Here is a 26286-nt window from a genome sequence, read left to right on the forward strand (position 1 = left end):
AATCAAAAAACAACAAAAACAAATCCAAAACAACAAAAACAAAACATATTTGAAAAATGATAAATGGCCATGAATGGTCGTGGGTCTCTTCGAAAACCCATAGTCATTCATGCTTCAAGAAGGAGGTGAAGAAAACCTGGAGGAGGTAGAGAAGGAGGAGAGGATGGGTGCACCACTGTGCCGGCGAGAGGGGGAGAGAGTGAGAGATATTGAAGGGGGCAGGAAGAGAGATTGAGAGAGCCAGGGAGGAAAGAGAGAGAACGACAGGAAATAAAAAGATGGGGGAGGGAGGAGTGTTAGGTTCAAGTTAAACCTAACCCTAAAACAACATTGTTTATGTCGTTTTATTTTTTATTTTTAAAAAAATATAAGATACAATAATGTCGTTTTATTAAAGAAAATTGTTGTTTTTAAAATATATATGTATATGTATCTAGGCTGAGCGGAAAGGGCAAACCCGGGGCAGGCTTGGGCCCAGCTTGAGCCATACCCCTGGTTCCCAGTTGCATGCAAGCATCCCTCAACATGCCCCTTAATTGCTGATAGGGGCACCTGTCCCGCCCAAGCAGATGCCAAATGGGGTGGGGCGGTGTGGTAGGTGGCGGTGCTCCACTGCCCAGCCCTACTAGGTGCTCCTTTTCATTACAGAAGGCAAATTCATTAGATTTCCTCCTCCCTATTCTGGGGTGAGTTTGAAGACCACTAAAAAGAAAACTGGGTATATTTGCAGACCAATTGAAGAGGGTGGCCTAGGTTTGACCAACAAGACGTGTTTAAAGCCTTTCGTTGCAATTGAGCCTGGCAGATAACTACTTCAAATTCATTATGGGACAAATTCATGCAGAGAAAGTGTATTTGAGCAATTTCTAATTTCTCTCAAAATACAAGTTAAGCCACGACATTCCTCTTTGTGAAAATCAATTTTTAAATGCTTTCCTTTCATTCTAAAGGAAAGCACATGGAAAATTAGAGAGGGAAATATCAATTTTTTTGTTTCAAAACTGGTGTTGGGGCTGTTTGTTGTGAAAATGATGTTAGAAAAGTAAAGTAAAACAAGAAATCAATCACATGACACAAAGCTTTACATGGTTTGGCAATGTGGCGACATACACGGAGCTGTAGAGGATTAAATTATCACAAGGAATGTCAAAGCACATTGTGGGGGCGGAATTTCAATGCTCAGAACTGGCCATACTATTCATTATATGTATATATAGGGTTGTATGACAAACTCTAATTTTACAATTATCACATTATTGGCTCGAATGAGCCTCGAGCGAACTCTCTATCTAATGTCCACTCAAGCGACATGTCGAGCGAGTGTTGAATGAAATCTTTGCCCTAGTTTTGCTCGAGTAATTTGTCGCACTAACATTGAGAGAACTTTCTGTCTGGTGTTTCGCTTCAACTTGCGACTATCGGCCCAAGCTTCATTGAAACTCTACCAAAAAATCATAATGATTTATTAGCAGGTCGGGTCATCAAATCGGACCGCCACTAGAATAATCCAAGCTCTAGAAGCCTAACAATCTCCCACTGGTACAGCCAACACGACCATCTACCCTTAAAACATAAATCCTCCACCTCTACCCCTGTCTACAAGCTAGAAGACCAACTAAAGTTGTTCACAACTTCAGCTCCTCACATGTAATGCCCTAAGTCAACGCATCTGTATGGTAAATCTCAACTCCCATTGCACTGGAATATCTAGTCTCATACAAACTTTGGAACAGATCAAAGAACCAATAGTTGAGCCCTCTCTAAACTTGGCAATTGACCCTTTCTCCTGCTGCCATCTTGTTTAGTCTTCAATTGTTGTGCAGTGCTTGCTTCATCCTTTGAAGTCCAATCAGCTTCTTGACAATTGACTCCCATTTGCTAGAACTCCCATCTTGGAATATCTCTACGTAGTTTTATGGTTTCCCACTTTCAGTCAGTAGGATATAGTTCAAGGTGGATGAATACCGCTACGGAGGTCTGGTCATCTAGGAAGCTTTGCGTGCATAAACTGTGTGTAGATGATCCTAAATCACTAGACGCACTCTCCCCCCATATATGATTCCTTTGCTTTGCACTGTAGTCTCAAAAAATTTACCCAAGCTTTTAGATTTAGATAAATTAGGAACTGCAAAATTGACCCCCTTTTGCTTCCCTAACCTCACGTTCAAAAGTGACTTCCCTTTCTGATTTATGTGACCAAGCTTGTTGCGCTGCAACTCTATATTATTCTTTACTTCAGTGACATAAATCACATCACTCGGTCTGAATGTCGTATGTAGAGTATATGTTCTCTAACCACGAGCCAAAACCATCACACCTATTGTCACCTCTTGAAAAGATTACCAAATGATCGCTATCGTCAAGCTGTGCCACAAATATCAGGTATTGCTTCAACTCGGGAGTGTCTCACTTTCTTTAAAGTCCACACATTCCTGTTTAGGATTACGATGTGCACATTTCCCACTCTTACTGCATCCATTGCTTCTCTATCAGCCTTCTACACCTTACCAAAATCACCAGCAACATAGTTTTACATGATTTCTCAATGTGACGTGGTGTGAAATGATGCCCATAAATCCAAAACCTAGTCCTTAACCAGACTGTGAACTACAAGAAACAGGGCATCCTATATTTCCTTAATCACCACGTTCACACCGTCGTCCTCAAACTGCTTTGGATTTTGGCATTCTTTTGATGTGGCTCATTTTGCCACAATTCCATCTGTTGCCCAGACTTTGACTTGCTCTTGCCCCTATTCCTGAACTTTGACTTGTCATGTCCCCTGCCTCGAGTGTCAACATATAGGGCAGATCCCGAACTTGAGATCTCACCAGAATCTCTTTTTTGCCTCTCCTCAACAAGAATCAGATATTGGGTGTCTTCGTATTTTAGCTTCATCTTCTTGGCAGAATTACTCAGTCATTCTTATAGCCTCCCAACTATTCAGCAATGATGCCAATAAGATCAATGCCAAAATCTCATCATCAAACTCAATTTTGACATACGGAAATTGATTTGTGATAGTGTTAAACTCATTCAGATGTTGGGCAACAAACGTACTTTCTGTCATCTTCAAGTTCAACAGTTTTTTCATCAGATGCATATTGTTATTCGCCGCCAGCTTTTCATACATACGAGACAAAGTCGTCATGAGATTTATTGTAGTCTTCTCCTTGATAACGTTGTGTGCAATTGATCTCGACAAGGTTAGCCGAATAACTCTCAGGACTAGTCGATATAACATGTTCCAAACAAAATCCTCCATGTCATTCAACTTCTTCCCCAATAGAGGGAGATGGAGTCTCTTCTCGTAGAGATAGTCTTTTATCTGCATCCTCCAGTACTCAAAGTTTGTACTTTCAAACTTCTCAATCTCAACCTTCACTTCTTCTCTTGTCATCGTTCTCTCTTAGACTCGAACTTGGCTTTGATACCGGTTGTTGTGAAAAACGATGACAAAAAGTAAAATAAAAACAAAACAAGATATCAATCACATGATACAAAAATTTATGTAGTTCGGTAACATGTCTACATCCATGGAGCTACAAAGGATTTTATTATCTTGAGAAATTTGAAAGTACATTGTGGGGCGAAATCATAATGCTCAGAACCGGCCATATTGTTGATAATAAACAAATATATAGGGTTGTACTACAAAAATTCTAATTTCACAATTATTACATTATTCACTCGAGCGAAGTGTCAAGCAAGCCTTGAGAGAACTTTCAGTCTGATGTTTGCTAGAGGGACATGTTGAGCGAGTGTCGAGCTCTCTACCTGAGTTTCGCTTGAGCGACTTATTGCATAAACGTCGAGCGAACTTTCTGTTTAGCATTTTGCACATTAAAACTCTACAAAAAAATCGTAACGAATCATTATCAGATTAGATCATCAAATTGGGCCGCCACAAAAATAAATTACACTCTACAAACTCAACACGGTTCTCTCAAAACCAAAGGTTTTATAGTTTTGTACTGAACCTCAACTGATGTTAAAAGAGGTTATGGTTGGTGGAAGATGGTGCATTCCTTTGTTACATAATAGTTGAGGTAATGATCTAGTGCAAGAGATCTCCAAACACCTAATAGTGTTAAGGTCTGGGATGGATATCAAATTATGGAAGCAATATGTAGATGTGGTTTTTTGATCTAGTATTGCATGCGTTTAGAAGACATCATTGCAATCTCCTTGCATATTACTTGTTGAGTTGTTTATTATTTAAACTTGCAACAAGATTATATTTTCATTGAGACTACTTTATGAGTTGACAGACGCCCTAGCTGCAACTAGCACTTTGGTTGTGAATCCTCACTTGACCAGAAGGGTCGGTAACGATCATTGCAATTTTACATATCCTGGTGGCTACTTTGGTTTCTGGTTTTGTTCTGTTGAAATGGGCTCTGTGCTCTCAACTAATTTCCCCCACTAGTTTTCGTAATACCAACAAGAAGTAATGTAAATATCATTAGTATTAGTGTTGATTCTGCTTGCACTCCTAATGTACTTCCATCTTTTTGGTGAAAAGAATAAAGTTTTACCCGTTGAGTTCTACTTCAACTAGCTAGTATGTCTTTCTTTTATAGTAACAAAGGAGGGGTGAGATTTTAGATTCTAACCCTACGTAGGAATGAGCCAAAGAAATCATCAGCACTTTTTCCTTCTAAAAACAAGATAAGTTTTACAATACACATATTTTTCTGCTTTACTATTTTTACACGTGTATATAAGAAAGCAGTTAACTTACTATTATTGTATTTTGACTAATGAGGGTTTGGGAACAACTTTGTATATAAAGCTCATGTAATTTCACTTGATGAATACAACAGAATATCTTCTTCTACTCTGGAAATTAGTTCCCTTAACATGGTATCAGAAGAAATTAGGGTTTCTTTCTAGTTTCCTCTTTCGCGTAACTTTCCTCTTTTGCACAACTTTCCTCTTTCAATCATGACTGAAGGTGATCGTGTACATTCCACTAATTCCGCTGTTAATGTCGAATCTAATCCAAGAAGTCCCTATTTCCTCACCAATGCTGATCATCTTGGCCTTGTTTTGGTGAGTGAGAAACTGAGCAACAGTAATTACCATTCGTGGTCTTGCTCAATGTTTCTATCCTTGAAAGCGCGAAATAAACTCGGCTTCATCAATGGATCTCTTCTTGTTCCAGCCAAGATTGCTGTTCTGTTTCCTTTTTGGAGCAAATGCGACACCATTGTGTTGTCTTGGCTTCTTAACTCTTTGTCTTCGAAAATTGCTCAGAGTGTAATCTATGTTAATTCCTTTCATGCAACGTGGCTCGAGTTGAAGAAACATTTTTCTCAAGGTAATGGATCTCGGATCTTTGAGTTGAAAACTGCTATTTCTGCATTAAGTCAAGAACAGAGTGTTGTTAGCACATATTTCACATATTTAAAGGTACTATGGGATGAAGTTTTGAATTATCAACCATTACCTATCTGTCATTGTCATGGTTGCACATGCAATTCCTCAAAGATTTTTGCTCAATATCATCATCAGACCTATGTTATGACATTTTTTATGGGACTCAATGATGTTTTTGACAATGTGAGAGGTCAAATTTTGATGATGGAACCTTTGCCTTCCATTAATAAGGCATTTTCTCTTGTTATACAAGAAGAGAGGCAGCAAATTGTTAGTCATCATACTTCTCATTTTGCCTCTGTTGAAGATGTTGCTTTGGCTTCTAAATCTAAGAATTCCTTTAAGAACATTAAAGGAAATGCACGTAGCAGACTTCTCTTTAGTCATTGTGGTCTTGTTGGACACATTATTGACAAATGCTTTAAAATGCATTGTTATCTTCCTAACTATAAGTTTAAGGATAAATCCAAAGCTGGATTTGTCTCAGCTAATTCAGTTCAACAATCCTCTATGGTTGCTAATAATTTGTCCAACAATTTTCCTATCAGTGTGGATCAATATCAACAATTGCTAGCTTTACTCCAACCATCTCTTTCTGCTATCACTCCATCAGTCAATATGGCCTTGGTTCCTAATTTCTCAGGTAACCTTACTTCTTTTTGTCTTGATACACCTTCCATTGGTTCCTTCTCTTGGATAATCAACAGGGGAGCTTCAGACCACATGGTCCATTCTCCAAGCCTATACACCAGCCCACCTACTGTTGTATCCATTTCAGTTCAACTGCCAAATGGTACTTATGCCAATGTTACACACATTGGTGACATTATTCTGAGTCCCACCCTCACCTTAACCAATGTTCTATGTGTCCCCATTTTTTCATTCAATCTCATTTATGTCAGCAAGATCACCCAATCCTTAAACTATTGTTTAATTGTTAAAGCTGATTGGGATGGGTGAATTGCATGATGGCCTCTACAAGTTGACTATTTCAAATTTCTCTGCTATACACAATTATTCTCTCATCCCTACTTGTGTTTCTGTCCAATCTAATGTAGCCTTGTGGCATTTAAGATTAGGACATTCATGTTTTTCCAGATTACAGCTTTTGAATAAGCACATTCCTCATTTGTCTTCTAAGTTTGATTCATGTACCACTTGTCTTATTGCTAAACAAAAACGTTTGCCTTTTCCAATTAGCAATAATAAATATATTGCTTCTTTTGATTCAGTGCATTGTGATATATGGGGTTCAATGTCAATTCCCACAAAAGAAGGATTTAGGTATTTTCTTTACATAGTAGACGATTTTTCTAAAGTGATTTGGATTTACCTAATGAAATCTAAATCTGAATTTGGTTTCCTTTTGCAGTCTTTCTTTGTTCATATAGAAACTCAGTTTTCTGCTAAAATCAAAGTCCTCAGGTCTAATAATGGACTTGAATTTGCTCTAAAGTCCTTCTTTGCTTCTAAAGGGGTCCTTCACCAATTGAGTTGTGTTGCTACTCCGCAACAAATTTTTATTGTGGAGCGTAAACACCAACATATTCTCAATGTGGCAAGGTCCCTCCTCTTTCATGCTAAAATTTCTGTCTGTTATTGGAGAGACAGTGTGCTTACTGCTGGTTATCTCATTAATAGAACACTAAGTCCCCTTCTTTTCAATAAAAGTATTTTTGAACTTTTATGCCATAAAGTTCATTCTTACTCATATCTTAGAGTGTTTGGATGCTTGTGTTTTGGCTCCACACTTTCTTATAATCGATCCAAGTTCTCTCTAAGAGTTGTAAAATCTATTTTTCTAGGCTATCCCTTTGGTGTTAAGGGTTATAAATTTTTGAATCTAGAGACTCAGATTTGCTACATTTCTAGGGATGTAGTATTTCATGAAGATGTGATTCCTTTTGAAACTTCTTCCTCAACACCATTTTAGCCTCAAGATTGTTCTATTCCACTTTCTGCTCCAAATTCTGATATTCACCTTCCACCTTCCATTTCAATTTTAGAATCTAATTCTACTATTCCAGTCCCTTCCCCACCTACTCAGTTTGATCCTCCTCCAAGATCAACTCGAGATAGATATCCTCCTTCCTATCTTCAATCCTACCATTGTCATCAGGCTACTTTGCAATCTTCTCCTTCCTCTCATCAACAAGCTGCTGGGTCTTCTCCTCAGAATACTTCTCATCCCCTCAATAAGTTCTTGACTAGTGATAGATTATCTCATTCTCATAAACACTTTATTCTTGCCACTTCCACTCTATTTGAACCCAAGACTTTTTCTCAAGCTATGTCTTACCCTGAGTGGAGAATTGTCATGCAATCTGAAATATCAGCATTGGAAGAGAATCATACATGGGACTTTGTTCCTTTACCTGTTGGAAAACACCCTGTTGGTTGTAAATGGGTGTATAAACTGAAATTTAACTCAGATGGTGGTGTTGAGAGATGTAAGGCTCGATTTGTAGCTAAAGGTTACACTCAATTGGAGGGTTTTGATTACCATGAGACCTTTAGTCCAATAGCTAAGCTTACCACAATTAGGTTTTTTCTGTCCATTGCTGCTGTTAAGAAATAGAACATTATTCAAATGTATGTGAATAATGCTTTTTTGAATGGTGACCTCCATTTGGAGGTTTATATGTCTTTGCCACCTGGTTTTGACAGCAAGGGGGAGTCTAAAATGGTTTGTAAGCTTAAAAAGTCATTATATAGCTTAAAACAATCCTCAAGACAATGGTTTACCAAGTTTTCTTCAACTTTGATAGCTGCTGGTTTTACTCAGTCAAAATCAGACTATTCTCTTTTCTCTAAGACTGAAGGCAACTCAGTCATCATACTTTTAGTCTATGTTGATGATATTTTAATAACCAACAATGATGTTGCATATATGACTTATTTAAAAGCATATCTGAATGATAATTTTAAGTTGAAAGACTTAGGCCCTGTAAAGTATTTTTTGGGTTTATAGGCTGCTAGATTTTCTAAAGAAATTCAACTGTGCCAGAGGAAGTATTCTTTAGAAATTATTTAGGATTGTGGCTTGCTTGGTTGTAAACCAGCAAATTCTCCAATGGAACAAAATCTGGTTCTTAATTCCAGTGATGGTGATGAATTGGAAGACCCTTCTCCATACAGAAGATTAATTGGCAGATTGATCTATTTGACTATTGCAAAGCCAGATATTACTTTTTCTATGCAAAAGTTAAGTCATTTTATGCATAAGCCTCGAAAGCCATTTCTATGCAGCAGCTCACAGAGTAGTCCAATATATCAAAAACACAATTGGTTTGTGTCTGTTTTTCTCTGCTTCTTCCACTGATCTTCAACTTATGATATATACAGACTCTGATTGGGCAGCATGCCCTGACACTAGGAGGTCTGTTACTGGTTATAATGTGTTCTTGGGGAATAATTTAGTCAGCTGGAAATCAAAGAAGCAACACACAATTTCCAGATCTTCCGCAGAATTAGAATATAGGGCAATGTCAGCAGTTGTATGTGAAGTGATTTGGTTAAAAAATTTGCTGACAGATTTTGGTATCAAGCACTCTCAAGCTGCTCTCATGTATTGTGATAGTCAAGCTGCAATTCACATCTCATCCAATCTAGTTTATCATGAACGGACCAAATATATTGAATTGGACTGCCACCTTATAAGGGAGAAGCTACAAGATAGGATTATCAAGCCGTTTCATGTAAAGTCTACCAACCAAATAGCAGATATTCTAACTAAAGCTCTCGGATTGTATCAATTTAATCATCTCATTGGCAAGATGGGACTAGTAAATATATACAATCCATCTTGAGGGAAGTAATAAGCTTTACAATACACATATTTTTCTGCTTTTCTATTTTTACACATGTATATAGGAAAGCAGTTAACTTACTATTATTGTATTTTGACTAATGAAGGTTTGGGAACAACTTTGTATATAAAGCTCATGTAATTACACTTGATGAATACAACAGAATATCTTCTTCTACTCTGGAAATTAGTTATCTTCACACAGGCGTACAACACTCTTTCTGTCTCTTCCTCTCCCTCTTGATTCTGTGTCCCTTTTAAATCTAAGTGTCTCCGTCTCTTCCTCTGATCCCTAATGTTTCATTTCTATAGTACTTGACTTTACGCCTTCCCTGTTCCAGCTTATTTATATAAATGCGTACAATTGCTAAGAGTATTTAACACTGAAATTAATAATAATATCATTTGAGCATTAACTAATTAAACATACATCCTTCTTATGCAATAACAATCTATCAACATATAATTTTCGTTACGAACTTATAAAGTCGCGTCAGAATTATGTAAAGCTCTAAACATATATAATTATGATGACTTTAGTCTTGAAACCCAATTAAGTAACCTATTTTGAAAATTTAAAGGCCATTTTCTGTTTCAAACTTAATATTCTCCTTTAGAGAAAGATAATTTAATTTAGTTTTAGTATATTAATCCATTTATAAAAATTTAGATATCACAATAATCTTTATGAAATTACTTTAATTATTTCGCATAAAACAAGAATGGTGCAGGGTATCTCCTCCTATTTCGGTAACTGGAAGACTTCCTTCACCATCCGCCTTGTGCCTTCTTGCCTGAAGAATTCCTGGAGAAACTCTGCATAACGATAGCTCCGGTAAATTGGAGGATGTTCCACCTCGTCGATCAAATCCTCAATTGGGCCAATCACAGTGTCCAGATTCGGCGCATAAAACATTGCGAAAGACACTCGTAGCTGTGTTTTGTTGGTTACGGCCCTGTGGTGCACACTCTTAAATCTTCCATTGCTCAGAACCTACATGCATGCAAATTAAACCCACACATAAATCCATGGTATCATGTCATGCTACGGATAATCTCTCTCTCTCTCTCTCTCTCTCTCTCTCTCGTTAAAGGAATTATATAAAAATAAATTTACAAACTGATTAGACTTGATATGGTACGTTATATTCATGTAAAGTTACTTTTATTATAAAGTAGATTTAACAGATTCCATGAAACTATATCAGCTTGTAGATTTATTTTATGTAATTTTTTTGTGTCTATAACAAATATCATATATATATAGGAAATACGCATGCATATATATTGGTTGCGATCCTCTCAGATAGAATCGTTAATAATCATTAACGTAACTACCAATTATAACATCTATATACAACCACGTTGACCCACCTAGCTAGCTAGCTGGTAATTATGAGCACAATTAACATGGGAAAAGTGTCTATGATTGTGAAATTACCACTTTTTTCAATTTAATGGAGGCCAGTGTGAAGTCAAGATAATCCATCTCATAATGTACAAAGTGGAAATATTAGATTTGCAGACACAAGCACTATTTAATCGGGTAATTAATTAACAGGTGTAGTCACTGCTCCTATTAAGGGTTTTTCTATTTTTTTTCCTGGGTGAAGTAAAATTAGAAATAATCAGAGATGGAGTTACCTGCATCTGATCACCCAGATTGATGACAAATGCATTTGGAATGGGGTCAACTGCTACCCATTCCCCATCTTTTAAGACTTGGAGGCCAGTCACTCCTGCTGATTGTTGGAGCACCGTGAGCGCTGGGACATCAGTGTGAATAGCCAGACCCAATGTCAGGTCAGGGTTCGGACATGGTGGATAATAATTAGCTTGTGTTCTTAGTTCTGGCGGGTCCCCCAGTCTTTTTTGCAAGAAATCTTTCTCCAACCCAAGGGCTTCGGAAATCAAGCTGAAAAGACTAGTGATCAAGGTACCAACCTCCTTTGCATATTCACCAAAAGCCTCGCTAATCAATTCAAATTCATCTGTATGAGACATATCACAGAAAAGACACACCCACACCCACATCCACATATAAAGCTTGTGTATCTTAAGAGGTACAATTAAGGAGAATTAATACCGGTATTCTGGTGGGTTTCTTGGCAAGAGACGGGCTAAATCCTCCACCCGATGCCAAGGATGAGAGAAAGTTTCACTCCACATTGAGACCTTCTCCTGGCCTTCAACCTTAAGGTTATAATGGAAAACTTTTACCTGCTTGGTATGATCTTCCGTGACAAACTCTGCTCTTTCTTCAGGAGGCAGTTCGAAGAAGTCAGTTATGGCAGTCATCATTCTGTCACATACTTCTTGAGGGACACCGTGGTTGATGATTTGAAAGAAGCCGTATTCCTCACAAGCCTGTGATATCTTCTGAAGCAAGAGGTAATGACCATTTTTGCTGCCATTGTCATTCAAGTCAATGACAGGAACCGAGGCCAGGGAGGATATCTGTGCAAGTTGCGGTCTTTTGTCCTCTGGGAGGATGAACTTTGAGGTAAGTGAAAGAGGTATGGCTGAATTAGCCATTTGAAAGGATTGCATCTGATCCATGAAGATTATTTGAGAATTGACAAGCTCTGCCTCTGGTGAATCAGACAATTTGACAACTACGACTAACTTAAGGGAATCAAACTAGATCGAAATTTTATTGATCGTTAATAAAATAATAAAAGATTCTTTAGAACCTTTTTTTCTTCCCCTAGTTAGTCTCTTCACGGAACACGCACATGGTGATAATAATTATTCAAATCATAGAACGGCATAATTAAGAATCCTCATTATTTTATGGTTTCCTTGACCTGAAGGGAGATGATAGAAAATGGCACCGTAATAAAATAAGTTATCACAACTTTGCTTTCCGAACCTTGGCCTTCGCTATGAAAAACCAACTCTTGATGAGTTTCGTTCCTTGTTGAGACAAAGTTAAACCATAAACAAATTAAAAGAATAAAACATAAGTTACGATTTGAGAGTGGATTTGGAGTTGACAGTATGGGTAGAAGTGGGGTTTAGCCATTTTTTTTGGCGAGATGAGGTTGATTTAGAAGTTCAAAGTTATTCTCAATGCCATATACATGCAAAGCTGAGATATGGAACATAGAGGGATGAATGGTAATTAACTGGTTTCTAACTTTCTATGGTCATCCCGATGCAACACAAAGGAATGTGGGTTAATGAAACATGTTAAGAATGTTAAAAGCAGAAACGAATCTTCCATGGTTGGTTATGGGTGACTTTAATAATATTTAATATGGCTAAAAACAAGGTGGTTTCCTAAGTTTGCTGTCCATAAAGTCTTGGTACTTCCAACAATCTCTTCACTTCAGATCATACTCATTTGTTTCGCTATGTTTCTATTCGAGGACAGAGCTATACTACAAAGAAAACCCTCTTCCGATACAAGGCTAGCTAGGTGGAATTTGGAAGAGGAATGTCATGCCATTATTCAAGACATTTGGTCGAAGAGGGATAGTTCTGGAGGAACTTTGTCATAGGTTTTGGACAAGCTTGATAGCAATAAACAACTACTGCAGTGGAATAAGATTAAGGTTAGGGGTTTGGATGCAACTCTCAAGACATAAACAAAGGAGTTGGGACAACTGCTGTGCAATATGGATAATATTTCCATGTCTTAAACACGCTCTCTCCAACAGGAGATTACTGATTTAATGGACAAGGAGAACCTGGTATGGCAGCGGAGGGCAAAACAAAACTAGCTAAAGTATGGGAAATAAATACACGTTTTTATCATATGTGTGCAAATCAACGAAGGAAGAGGAATTTGATTACTAGTGTGGAAACTGAAGATGGAATGGTTTTACATAATGCTAAGAATATCAGTATTGCTTTTACAAATTGCTTTCAGAGCCTTTTTACATCTGGTTCAGATTGTATAGAGGCTAGCCTTGCTGTGGTGGAACATTGTGTGCTGAAGAAATAAATAAGGAGCTGACGATGAAGTTAGGACTACATTATTCCAAGTGGCCCCATTTGTAATCCCCCGGGCCTGATGGTTTTTTCTGCAAAGTTTTTATCAGTCTCAATGGGCTGCTGTTGGGGGAGATATTACAGGTGCTATTTTGCAATACTTGAACTTGGTTGTCTCTAACTTCAGTAAATAAAACTTATATAGCTCTTATACCTAAAGTGAAAAGTCCCCAAAAGTTGATAGATTTCCCATCAGCTTGTGTAATGTGTTTTATAAAATTATTATGTCCTAACAAATCGCCTAAAAATGTATTACCTCTTATTGTTTCATCTACACAAAGCGCTTTTATCTTGGGTCGACTTATTACAGGCAATATTCTAGCAGATTATAAGACTCTTCATACAATGCATACACGTTTAGGAGGAGGGGTTGCGTATATGTCAGTGAAGTTAGATATATGTAAAGCATACGATAGAGTTGAATGAGATTTTCTAAAAGCTACGATGGTGAAAATGGGATTCTATATGGATTGGATTAATCTCCTTGTGGATTATGTTACATCTGTTTCATACTCAATACTCTTTAATGGAGAGGCTCAGCAGAGTTTTTCTCCGATCTTTAAACCATGCGGAAAGGAAAGGTGTCATTACAGGAGTTCCAATAGCTGGAGGTTGTCTCTCATTTTCCTAAACAAAACAAACCCATTGAGTGTCTAAAATGCTTTCGGGAACATTTTTTCCCTTGCAATAAATAAGAAGATGAATAAGAAGCTTTGTAAGTTTATATGCAAACAGTACCAATAATTACCGAAATGAAATTCAAAACTTTATTTTGTATGTAAATACTGCCTTGAAGTTCCAACTTTCAATAGTTATGATGATGACAAACAACTTGTGAATTCATCACTTATTCCAAATATTTAAAGTGATGAAAATAAGTAGATTTTATTATTTATATCTTTAGCACTCCTTATCACAAAGTGAGTCCAATACATGAAATATTTAATTAAATGAATAAAATGTACAACCAGGATTCAAACTCAACATCCCTATTAAGCTGATGGAAGTAAGAAAATTCTATTACTTGTATTTTTAACACAATTCCTAAATCGTACAACACTAAGTATTCAACTGGATATACGACACCATAATTAATCAATTGTTCCAAAATATAGAACTGCACACTACACCATTATCATTCACTGGCATATGCGACCATAATCAGCTGCTTACTCGTATAAACATCTACACATGCTACAAAATATATCTATATATGCATAACCCCCCAAATACTCAGAAATCCAGGTCAAGGGAATGATAGTCTGACTGTCTGATAGAATCACAATTGTTGATCCAACCAAGGGTCTCTTGAAGTTTTTCTGTCTCCCGCATATCCTAAACTTTCTGAAACACCAGAAACAAAGTTATTCAACAATGAGGTTCCCCAGGCTAGCCAACCGGTTTGAGCTTGTTGCTTGTCCATTTCAAGCATGTTCCTCCTTTGCTCCTCTGCTCTGATATCCAGCAACCTCTTTGCCATGAACTCAAGTACAGCTTCTACTCCTTTATTCACAATCTCCATGGGGGGTATTATGAGAGGATTCTGATCCAAGTTGAGTTTCCTTAGATTCTTCAGCTCGCCAAAAGAGTCTGGAAGAACTCGGATTTGGTTGTTACTTAAGTCAAGCTCCCTAAGGTTCATTAGATCACTGATTGTTTCAGGAAGCTCTGTCAAATCACTGAAATTACTGCTGAGGTTCAGGACCTCAAGATTTGTCAATCTCCCAATAGCATGTGGCAGGCCACGCAATTCATTGAAATGAACATCTAGATATCTCAAAGACCTCATTTCACAAATTGATGCTGGAAGAAAACGGATTTTATTCAGTTGGATGGAGAGCCTTTCAATATTGGCTACTCCGTACCCTATATTTGTTGGCAGACACATCAAATTGTTAAAGCTTGCATCTAACTCCACCAGTGAGCTGAAAGGAAGTAGGAACCAATCATGAATAAATGACTCAGTGAAGATTGCCAAGAAAGAAAATAAAAATGCAAAATCTACCAGGACAGTAAAGAATGAAGGGCAATATCAGGAATTAACCTGCAGCGAGAAATTGCTTCAGGGAGGCTATTTATCTTGTTTCCTGAGATATTGAGGACCTTCAGGTTAAGCAAAAGCCCAATAGAATCTGGCAGGGACACTAAAAGATTGGAAGAAACATCAAGCTCCTCCAGTTTCTGTAGCCGTGCTAGTGAATCGGGAAGGACCTGTTTCCCCTCAGGAATAAAGCAGATATCAAGAACACAAAGAGAGTCTAAAAGCCAGTTACTCTTTTTGAACAAAGGAACAAGAGGAAGTTTCTTTACCACTCGGCATCCCTAATGTCTGTTCCCATAAGTCCTGCTTGAGAGTTATGGTCTAGTTTATCTAAAACAATAAATGAAGACTACATGCATCCTACGACTCAGGTTCATATATTGGCAGCTAAATGCAGTTGAATAATCTCCTCAACTTGCAATTAGCATGGCAAATGGCCGACATTCTCTTTTAAGTTTTAAGTTCTGTACATCAGAGACCAAGTTTAAAGCCCACAAGGCCACAAACTTTTGCAATCAGAACAAGATTATACATGTTAGTTGAATACTCGTGAATATTGCACATATTGGGATGTCGTTCACATTTACTTCTTGTTGAATGAGTCCTTTTCTTTCTTCTCTTTTTCTTACGATCCTCAGAACCGAGTGGAAGTAGAAGAAATATAATAGAAATAGCATGGCTTTACTGTTTCCAAATTAGGCACTTTTTTTTCCTTTTGTGACCATTAATGGTTTAATTTCCATTCTTTGCCAATTTTTTTCTTGCAACCAAAGAGAGCGACTGAAGGAGGGGTGTTTAAAGCTTAGAGAGCGAGAGAGAGAGAGAGAGAGAGATAATAGTACTAACCTCTAGCTGATTATGGGACAGATTGAGCACGATCAGCCCATGAAGCTTCCCAAAAGCCTCAGGAAGAAACCTCAGCTGACGCCCACAAAGATCAACCCTCTCTACAACCCCACTGTCTGCCTCCTTCAATATCCCAATAACCTCCTCACTGATCACTTCCTGCTCCTCTAATTCCGCCACAACCGACCCATAAACCTTAACCAACCTGTCCTCTACTCCTCTCAACTGTCTCTCATATTCCTCATGCATGTCCTCCAACCTCATCGCCGCCTTATATATCTGCATATCTGCCTCTGCTACTTCTCCGAGCTCGTTTTCATTCTGTACCCCGTCAACAACACCTTTAACCGTAGCGTGTGTTTCATTTACTTGCAGGTTCTTTTGGAGTTTGGATTGTTTCTGCTTGATGTCGGGGATGGCTTGTTTAAGTGCGGCTAGAACCTTAGGGTGGTTGAGATAGGGCATCTGGGTCAGCAGGGGTTCTTGAAGCTGTGGTGGAATATGGGATTTGGGGTTGAGTAGGAATAGGACATAGGAGAGAATTGGGAAGTCTGTGGGGTTTGGATCCATTGAAATGAGAAAGCAATGGAACGGTGAGCTTGCACAGGCAGAAAAGACGGAGATGAGAACGAGAATGAGGAGCGTGCGAGGAGGGAAGCCTATGGAAAATAGAGAAACTGGAAGGTTCTTAAGAACACTGTGGGCCTCTGTTTGATAGTTAGCCATAATGTCGTTTTCTGAATATGGCGTGGCAACATTGAGAGATAGATGCTGTTTGCCGCACTTTCATTGGCCGGTTGTTTTGAGCATTTTAAGTCAACACGTCAGAGATAATTTTCTAATAGTTGGAACTTAGCCATGAAGCGTAGGTAAAGAGAGGATTAGACTTGTGTGCAGATTACTTAGAGCGTCAGTGCTTTGTAGACCATTCTGGGCTGTCCTCGAATCTTCCAAATTAGACTACATTTGATTTTTTTTATTCTATTTGTTTGAACAAATTACACCCCGTTTATCACACGATACTCGTAACCTGCACTCCGCAGATGTGCCACTCGCTCATTTTAAGGCTCATCTGCAAGTTTGCATTTGTTATCACCCAATCTTCCACTCAGGCATTATTACAAATACTGGAGCCAGTTTTCACATAACCACATGTGCGAGAAGTGGACTCATGTAATTTCTGAGCAGCAGTAAGACAGAAAATAGAGAGTCTGAGGTCGTAGAGACCAGAAAAGGCCATGAAATTCACTCTAGTACCAGCCCCTTCTCCCAAAAAAGAGGGAGAAGAAATCAAGAGAAACTATTATCTATCTAATAAATAAAATATTTCAATCGTGATCAAGAGATAGCTATCAAAATTTCATCTGCTTTAGTAACTTTCCCTCTTTTCCCAGTGAGGTTTTAAACAAACTCTACAACCGAACAAGGGTATCTCTGATATTTGCCCGTTTATAAGCATAACAAGTGAAGCGATATATGCTTTAAGCACTCAGTGGGCAGCCTTTTGTCTTTCATCAACATCTTCGTGCTCAACCTAACAAACAGAAACACAGTTGAAATATTTAGGATCCTGATGGTATATAGCTACAAACAGAAATACGAAACAAGTAGCATATATTTGCGAGAGAGAGAGAGAGCGAGAGATTATTCTCATCTGTGCATTGTCTAAAAAAGGTGTGAAAAAATTCAATAGTTCAGATAATTATGAAGAGAAAATGCAGTAGGATACTATAATCTTGCCCCACTGCATCCACTCTTGATCTATTCTCCACCCCTACCTCACTTTTCCCCCCTTTTTTTTCCTTTTGATCAGAAAGTTTAGTAATATGCCAGGGGACAATACCAAGATACAAAAGAGGACCACATCCACTTTTGATCAGGTAGAGTATCAACTAAAGCAAGAAATAGAAAAGGAACCTAAGTGCCTCTTTGAGGATTGCGCAAGTATGAGGGATGGTGGACTGCTGGGTGGGGACCCAAGTTCCAACTATGTACTCTTGGATGTTCAGAGCAACAAAATACTTAAGACATACCAAATCAGATGGGATTCGTAACAGACATTAAACTCCAATGTTGTAGTGTTTTACAAAATTAATTCTAAAATTCAGACACATGCTCCTTTTTATGATGAAAGACCTGTTTGCCCATTGTTTGGAAGATAAAAATCCTCCATAAAATTACAGCAAAGAAACATGATATAGCTGACCCCAACTATAGGAGAATCTGTTTACCAGAGCAACATCATGTATGCTAGCATTCTTATAAAAATCAGTTGCATATGACTATTAAGTGCCAGCACAATCACCATAGTATTAAGTGATGGTGCATGCTATCAGTTTACAGTGAAATTTAGCCATCCACACCAACCCAATTAAAAATGTACACTATATTAGCATTAGCTAAACAACAACAGGCTGTAAGTCTATACTGATAGAGAATTATTCGTACCATACAAACAGTTTGAAATTTGAATGTAGCACAATGTAAAAACACCAAAATTTCATTGGACATTACCTCAACAAGCACCCTTGCTCTCTTCTTCAATTTTGTACCAGGTTCATCTTTCCCAAACTTTCCTAAGCTTGAGGTTGCTTCCTTCCTCACTCTCTTGCCAGCAGTTGGTTCAACCTCTTCATCATCTCCATCCGTTTCAACTGCATCATTAAACTTCTTTTTCTTACTCCATTTGAGATAGACAGACAGACAGACAGACAGACACCAAATAATTCTCTCACGCACTTCCATTACTATATGCACCAGCACATCTGAGAATTATCTGACACATGCTTTTTTCCAATGTTACACAATCACACTAAGAATTCTCTCGAGCACTTTTCTCCCACTATTTAATTTTTTTTTTTTTGACAACAAACCTTGGAGACCGTACACACAACATGTTTTTTACCTGGTTAAATCCCAAACCCGTACAACAAGCCCGGCATCACCCCAGGTAACTCATCTGCTTTTAACCATGGGCTGTGACCCCTAGAAATTGTTTGCACCCAAGGGTTCAAACCTTAGATCTAAGCGGAGCATGCATACTCTCAAGACCAAGACCCTTACCCTTGAGCCAACCCCTAGGAGTTTCTCTCATTATTATATACACCAATAAACACACAGCCCCGGAACTTATGCTTTACTCGTAACGCTAAAAAAGGACAGCCTACTTAGCACAAGTAATTACTCCATCTAGTCTAATTTAAATGCTTGATTTGAAATGACATGATTATTAATATCAATAACAACAATCTTTACCATTATCATAATCCGCATGAGACTGGGAAATTGCAAGACCATCAAAATCTTCTATATCCTCTCCCTCTTCAAGTTCCTCATAACCCTCAACATATTCTATCTCTGGTTCCTGCCATTCCAAGAAAAAATAAAAGGGCACTTAATTATCTAGGAGTAATATCTTGAGTGACCACAACAGTAATCATTAATATTCAAAATTATAGTTATAAGAAGCTCAACAAAAAAGGATTTTACAAATATACCATCTCATCTTCATCTTCGCTAGCAGCCTGCCCCTCTTCTATATCAAGAACTTTGTTGTATTCCTTAACAGGATAATTGTATATGTCACCATAAACTCCTTGCTGAAGGCGTTCTAATAGTTCTTTTTCAATGCTCTGCAGAAAAACTAGAGTCTAAATGAGAGCTGTAAAGACAATAAATAGTCAATGTACACCAGTAGCAAGAGCTCATATACAACCTTATCCAATGCTGCTGCCCTTTCGGCCTTTTCCTCTCTTCTAGCCTCTCTTTTCTTTTCCTTCCTTGGTGTTGTCATAATTTTCTCCCTGTTTAGAAACAGAAACAATTTTCAATATTACAAAGTCCGTTAGTGAGGAATGACTATTTGACCAAGAAATATTACAACTGGACCCCTTTCAGTATCAGAACACCTAGTCCAAGGGTTGCCAATTGTTAGCACAAGACTTTTAATGTAACACCCAAGTCCAGCACCAAACCGCATTCTAAAACTTTTTGGGTTTATACGTATGAAAAGCCCACTTGAGATTAACGAGTAATTTTGGAATAGACTACAGGCCCAATTTTTATTTTGGCGGATATTGAATTTTTATTGGACTTGCTAAATAAGTTAATATCATTAAAATTTTTTGGATTAGGTGGGATCTTTTTATAAGCTGAGAAATTTCTAGGACTAGTTGTATTATTTTTAGAGGCTGAGGCCCGTAACTCACAAAAAAAGCCCAAACCTTGTACACCCAAAACCCAACCCCGTGAGAACCAACGATCAGACTCCACACCATGCACGTCCTCCACACCCGTCTTTGCGCCATGCACGTCTCCTTCCCTAGGGTTTTCCAATTATCTATATATATACACACACTTAAATACACAAACCCACTCACGATAGACCCTTGCACATAAATCATCTTCAGCCTAGTACTAGGGTTGCTGCATTCCAGACCTCTTCTCTTTTATGCTCAAGAGCTTCGCTGCCTAGCTGTAGCTTCCTCCCCAAAGCCAAGCCTCTCCCCTCCGCCAGCCACCTATCCAGCAATCCACCGCGCACCCCACACCTAGGTTGTTTCTCTATCACCAGTGGAAGCCATCTCAGCCGTAGTTGCATCGTGACGTCCAAACCAAGAGCCATGACAGAGCACAATCGCGTATGACCACCACCCAATGCTGCTGAGTTTTCTCTTGCACAACGGAAGCCGCCAGGCCCACTGCTTCAAACCTCCAACACACGCCACCGTAGTTCGCCTTGAACCATGTGTAGGATTCTAGGAACCACAACGCAAGCCTCCACCATCCTCTATTTCAGGCACCCAAAACAGAGCAAGAAAACCCCTCCCCACGTCCCTCAGTTTTCAACCCCGTTACACGACAGAAGCCACTGCACGTTGCACGCCTCCTCGTTGTCTCACGGTGAGCTCTCTCTTCCTCACGCCGTACTCTCTCCATTTCTCCCTCTCACATCTTGCTCTCCCATCATTTCTCTCTCTCTCTCTCTCTCTCTCTCTCTCTCTCTCTCTCTCTCATTTCGTATTCTGCTTCCTTGGAAAGAAGCTGACACTTCTTGTCGAAAACCGCAGCAAGAAACCACGTCGCATGGCCCCCACGACCGACATCGCATAGCTACTCCCTAGTAAGTCTCTGCCGCCCCTCTACTACCCACCATGAAGGTTTGCCTTGTTTTAAAACAAAATAAATAAATAAAGTGATTTACATAAAGTTTGTTAAGCATAGAATGTGATTTACGTTTATGTAGAAAGTCAATTACGTTTACGTTGGTTTCAATTAGAAAGTGATTTACGTTAGTTGATCCCTCACAAAGCTTGTTAAGCATAAAGTAGAGTAACAGGGTGAGACTTGTGAGGATATTACATTTATGTCCTTTGAGTTATAAGCCTGAGCAAATGTGTTATAAACTTAAATTTTTGTTGGGCTTGATTTTACGATGGGCTATTTTAAGTGGGCTTAGTCTCACTTTATATTAGCCCAAAAAGATTTCCTTTTAACAAGAATAATTTAGAGTTTAACGCATTAGTCGAAGTTATTAATTAGATATAGATTAATGTGAGAAGTGATGATATTTTAGGGTTACAAGAATTTTAGAGTTTTAGGAAAATATAGGTTATTTTAGTATTTCATGTTTAAGTATCGAAATATGTGTTTGATTGAAAATTTATGGAAACTACGTGCCTATTTTATAGGTGATGATTAATATTCGTTCGGCATTGTTGTGAAAAAATTCAGAGAAAATAAAAAGTCAAGGTAAGCGGGATTCTTATACTAGACTTTGCATAAAAAGAAAATGAATTGGAGTTGAATTTATGAAAAGTGTGAATGACATGTTTCAAAAAGAAATGTGAAAACAACTTGAATTATGTATTTTGCATTACTCATGAAATCTATATAAAAGAGTTTTTTGACATGACTGGTGTAGACATGAGCAATATTTTGACATGTTTTTAAACTGTGCAAAAAGAGTGGATATGAAACCTAAAAATTTGTGCATAATTATATGACGATGATTTGATTCTGTTGTGTTTTTTAATATGTTCTGTACTCCGATATAATATGATGTGCTCTCTGAAAACCTCTGGCATAACATTCTATTTTTGTTCTATTCCGACCTTACCACAGGTGTAAAATTGTGACCTCTACTCGGATTGGTACCAACTTTTCTGTTTCCGGTGCACCCATTTTGAAAGCGAAGTAGTTTTCTTAGTAGTATTTCCTGTGTGCATTCTAGGAGTTCCGAGAATAATAAGGGAAAGATTTCACATTCTGTTTCTGCCCGGTTGGCCACCGAGGTTTGCACAACCCTACCACGGGAGTTCAACATAGAATTCTGTCCTGATGTGATGTTTTAGTTATGCTATGCCAAAAGACTTCTAAATAAGAATATTTTCGAATTTTCGCTACGATATTTTTGATAACATGTTCTAATTTTGCATTCTATAAAAAAAAAATTTTTGTTCTGCATTTTGAACTCTGTGAATGCCCATGTTTACATAGTAGTATATGTTCTCTGCTTACTGAGTTGTTGATAACTTACTCCTTATCTCTACAATATTTTTTAGATAATTTTGATGGTTCAGCTGGAAATCAAAAGTAAACAGTATTAGCAAGATTTGATGATCGTAGAGGAATAAGTGCCAACGGGTACAAATTATTATTGGAGAGTCATTTTTAGTAGATTTATTATTTTTTGTTATTTTGGGTATCATGAGACATGGATATTTCCGAGTCTTTATGGAGAGTTTAATTTATTATGTTGAGATATTTCTTTGATGTCTTTATAGAGGAACATATATATTTATGTTGAACGGATAAATTTATATTTTATGGAGTCTTTGGAGTGTATATAATTGTGTTATGGGAGATGATTTAGGTAACAAGAGCTAACTCTCCAGACCTCCGAGACTAGGGCGTTACATCTAAAGCGTTCACTTTTTATTCCATGCCCTGTTTTTCTTATTGTAAATAATATATATCAGTGATAAACTTTCTCACTCATAAAATCCAACCCATGCAACAATGTCACTTGTCTTAAAACCATTCTTGCCTTACCTCCTAACTTCAGGCCCAAACTAATATATATTCCAATCCTGATTTGTCTATGAAACTCGTTTATTAGAAGAAAGAAGTTGGCTTTGATTAGATTAGCAAAGATTTAGATATTAGGTCAGTAAGTCATTGTCATCATAACAGCATAACTTCAAAAATTTCTTAGAACTGAACAAGCAGGCTATAAAAATCAACTTTATACCTTACAAAATGTTATTGTAACATGAGTAAGCATTTCTTGCAGCAAAATGAAAAAATTGCAATCACAAGAAGAAATAAACCTTGTTTTCAAAGCAAGCTTCCTCATGCGTATCCGCATTTGAGTCATCTTGGTCAACCGCTGTTTTGTTTTGTGTACAAGGAACTTAGGCCAATACATCTGTCAAGTTGAAAAGGAAGGGGAAATTAACCTACATCAAAATCACATTAAATAACAGAAAATTTTCAAAAACAATCTAATTTCCAATACCATATGTTTGTCTATTATCTCAAGTGCCTTCTCATAATTTCTGGGCAATTTCACTCTCTCCCACAATTTGTTTGGCATATGAGCTCTTTCTATAGTTTTCATATAAAGATAGAAGACTCCTGCAGCAGACCAAGCCAGCCATATATATATATAAATATATATATATATAAACAATACTCATTGTCATTCGTTAATATACAAACACGTTAATTGACGTACAACATCAAGTTAATCACAGCCACGTATGAACAACAAAGGTAAACTGCCTAATATCCACTAAAATTAACTAAACTACCATATTGTAGCATATTTTTCCAACGTCCTCAGCTTACACAAAGAAGCTACATGGCTGAACCTTACCAAAACAAACAAACGTATTCTGCTCAACTGGGTCGATATTTCTGCTTTTCCGAGTCCCATGACAAATATAAGACTCAATATGTCAGTTGCTTTCTCTACCTGCTTATTCTCATAGACCATATTTTTTTTCTGATAAGTATTCTCATAGAGTCATAGACCATACAGAGCAACATTGCAATGATTAAAATGCATATCTGTGCAAAAAAAAAAAAAACTGCTGGCAGGTCCAATCCACAGAAAAGGTAGAAGGGTGAGAAGAAAAGAGTAAAAATTACCATCATGGTCGCGAATGGTGGCATAGCGACTATTGGCGAGCGGGCAGGAGCTCCGGTTACAAATCCCAGTCACGTTATAGGGGTTTCTACAGAAATTTCCAGTGGCAATTCTACAAAATCACAAGCCGAACAAGATTGAAAACTCACGGCGATATTAACACCCACAAGAAACAAAAGTGAAGGAAAAACATTGGCATATCATTATAGAAGGTGATATATTATTTGAGCATAAGAAAGACTTACTTGGCCATAAAACTGCAGTGGTTGTGCCTGATTACCTGCCATATCACCTCGTCGTGCTGCATCTTTAAACAGACTATTCAATTTTACTTTACAGCCAATTGGTGTTCTTCGGATGGAAAGGTCAGAGTTTTCGGGTTTTAGGACAGAAGAGGAGAAGTGGGTGAATAGAGTTTATGTTTCAGAGATCAAAGACTTGGGAGTTGGGGCTTCAAAGAACCACGAAATAGGGTTAGATCACTGTTCCTCAGTTGAAGTGGGTCCCGCCGCCCAAGAGCAGCTTGTATATCTTGGATTTCAAATTGGTCGTTTATTTACACGCGGCGCGGCTGTGCGTGTGGTGCAGCGGCCTCCACTGGTCACGACGGCAGTACTGGCAGAGGGAACAAACAGAGGGTTAGAGAGAGAGACACACGAGTTTGGGAGAGAGAAATACGGACGGAGAGAGTAAACAGAGAGACGAACGGAGAAATGGACGGAGACTTACAGGCGCTGGGGTACGACGTGCTAACCGAGACGAAGTATTCTGGCTAGACGGAGTGGGAGGCGTGAAAGGTGGTCGTGCAGAGGAGGACAGCGGTGGCTTGTTGCCGCTACGGGTTGCGGCTTCGTGCACAGAGAAGAGAGAAAAACAGAGAGGCGTCCTGTGGTGCCAAGGCGTCAATGCTCGGTCCAAGATTCAAAATTTTCAAACGGCGTCGCTTCTCTTGAAATACCATTATACCCATGAAGAGTTCTTTTTTTTTTTTTTTCATATATATATATATATATATATATATATATATATATATATATATTTAAGTCCCCGTTTGACAGTAAAAACTTCTTTCAATAAAACAGTCCCGCTTCTAAGCGGTCAGGCTACTTTTCTTAGTATAACAGCCTTCCACACATCTGCTGTCACGTCACAAATTACACCAAACTTATAATACATTCATGCACATGGTAAAACACTGAAATCAAAAGCAAAAGAAGCTGAGGCCAGAGCAAAGCACTGTTGTTGCCCACCACAATGGTAGTCACATTACATAAATTCACAGACTTTCCCAAGTTGAATATGGTTTTTCCCTGCATTGAAGTTCATGGGAACTCATATTAATGTTACGTTTAGATGTTAAACTGAGTTAAGTTGAGATGATAAAATATTATTAGAATATTATTTTTTAATATTATTATTATTTTAAGATTTGAAAAAGTTAAATTATTTATTATATTTTGTATTAGAATTTGAAAAAGTTATAATAATGAATTGAGATGAATTGAGGTGAGTTGAGTAACCAAACGAAGCCTTAAGAAATCAAAATCTTAATTCTAGAGCTGGTATGTTTGGAATAACAAAGACTATCAAAACCGAGGACCAACTTCTGCAAAACAAGTAAAAGGAGTGTAGGATGTACCTCCCTTGACCTCTTCGATTGCTTTCCTTTTCTCCTGGAGCTATTGCTGAAGGCTGTCATTTTTTTTTTTCCTCTTTCATCCTATTAAGCTCTTTGTTGTTCGGGATGTCAAACTGGTCTTTTCGGGTGATGTAAATCTTATGCTTACCGTACTCCTTGAACGAGATATGTCCAGTATCAACTAGAGTATCCAATGCCTTTAGAACTGTCGCCTTCTCGAGGTTGAACTTTTGCAAATAATCGACCACATTTTGTGAATTTTGTTTTGTTGTACAAGAAAAGAAAAGAAAAAATGCCCAAAATTTAAGATACAGAAGAAAGTGTGAATATCAATTCAATGCACCCCCATCAAAAAAGAATTAATCTATTTTCTGAGGAGAAAATTTGGTAAATGATTAAGAGTGAGTATGATACATGTGATT

The 26286-nt window shown here is 37.9% G+C and overlaps 3 protein-coding genes across 3 annotated transcripts; all 3 read right to left on the reverse strand.

Moving 5' to 3' along the window:
• Nucleotides 1–9913: 9913 nt before the first annotated feature.
• On the reverse strand, nt 9914–11749 carry LOC121256412 (protein DOWNY MILDEW RESISTANCE 6-like). Its single transcript, XM_041157205.1, has 3 exons — nt 11277–11749; nt 10835–11162; nt 9914–10184 (listed from the first exon to the last, which is right to left on the reverse strand). Exons 1-3 carry the CDS (start codon nt 11747–11749, stop codon nt 9933–9935), a joined length of 1053 nt encoding a protein of 350 aa, XP_041013139.1. The 3' UTR covers nt 9914–9932.
• Nucleotides 11750–14178: 2429 nt separating this feature from the next.
• On the reverse strand, nt 14179–16814 carry LOC121256413 (plant intracellular Ras-group-related LRR protein 3-like). The gene is made up of 3 exons (XM_041157206.1): nt 16074–16814; nt 15231–15397; nt 14179–15111 (listed from the first exon to the last, which is right to left on the reverse strand). The coding sequence occupies exons 1-3, from the start codon at nt 16797–16799 to the stop codon at nt 14466–14468; spliced, it is 1539 nt and encodes a 512-aa protein (XP_041013140.1). The 5' UTR covers nt 16800–16814; the 3' UTR covers nt 14179–14465.
• A 414-nt stretch (nt 16815–17228) lies between these two features.
• On the reverse strand, nt 17229–25150 carry LOC121256414 (protein MAK16 homolog). Its single transcript, XM_041157207.1, has 10 exons — nt 24955–25150; nt 24471–24822; nt 24228–24337; nt 23593–23711; nt 23405–23502; nt 19789–19876; nt 19571–19705; nt 19329–19437; nt 18588–18727; nt 17229–17607 (listed from the first exon to the last, which is right to left on the reverse strand). The coding sequence occupies exons 2-10, from the start codon at nt 24530–24532 to the stop codon at nt 17563–17565; spliced, it is 906 nt and encodes a 301-aa protein (XP_041013141.1). The 5' UTR covers nt 24533–24822; nt 24955–25150; the 3' UTR covers nt 17229–17562.
• Nucleotides 25151–26286: the final 1136 nt, after the last annotated feature.

This window comes from Juglans microcarpa x Juglans regia, chromosome 3D (assembly GCF_004785595.1).
Source record: "Juglans microcarpa x Juglans regia isolate MS1-56 chromosome 3D, Jm3101_v1.0, whole genome shotgun sequence".
In the NCBI taxonomy this organism is placed as follows: Eukaryota; Viridiplantae; Streptophyta; class Magnoliopsida; order Fagales; family Juglandaceae; genus Juglans; species Juglans microcarpa x Juglans regia.

Coding starts and splice junctions, on each gene's coding strand:
- LOC121256412 (XM_041157205.1), bottom strand. CDS start 11,749: ATGGATCAGATGCAATCCTTTCAAATGGCTAATTCAGCCATACCTCTT. Junction 11,163..11,276: donor AGAAACCCACCAGAATACCG/GTATTAATTCTC, acceptor TGAATTGATTAG/CGAGGCTTTTGGTGAATATG. Junction 10,185..10,834: donor ATCTGGGTGATCAGATGCAG/GTAACTCCATCT, acceptor GCATGCATGTAG/GTTCTGAGCAATGGAAGATT.
- LOC121256413 (XM_041157206.1), bottom strand. CDS start 16,799: ATGGCTAACTATCAAACAGAGGCCCACAGTGTTCTTAAGAACCTTCCA. Junction 15,398..16,073: donor TGTCCCATAATCAGCTAGAG/GTTAGTACTATT, acceptor GAGGGGAAACAG/GTCCTTCCCGATTCACTAGC. Junction 15,112..15,230: donor GAAGCAATTTCTCGCTGCAG/GTTAATTCCTGA, acceptor ACTTCCTTTCAG/CTCACTGGTGGAGTTAGATG.
- LOC121256414 (XM_041157207.1), bottom strand. CDS start 24,532: ATGCAGCACGACGAGGTGATATGGCAGGTAATCAGGCACAACCACTGC. Junction 23,503..23,592: donor AGATAATAGACAAACATATG/GTATTGGAAATT, acceptor TCAACTTGACAG/ATGTATTGGCCTAAGTTCCT. Junction 19,706..19,788: donor GGGCAGCAGCATTGGATAAG/GTTGTATATGAG, acceptor GTTTTTCTGCAG/AGCATTGAAAAAGAACTATT.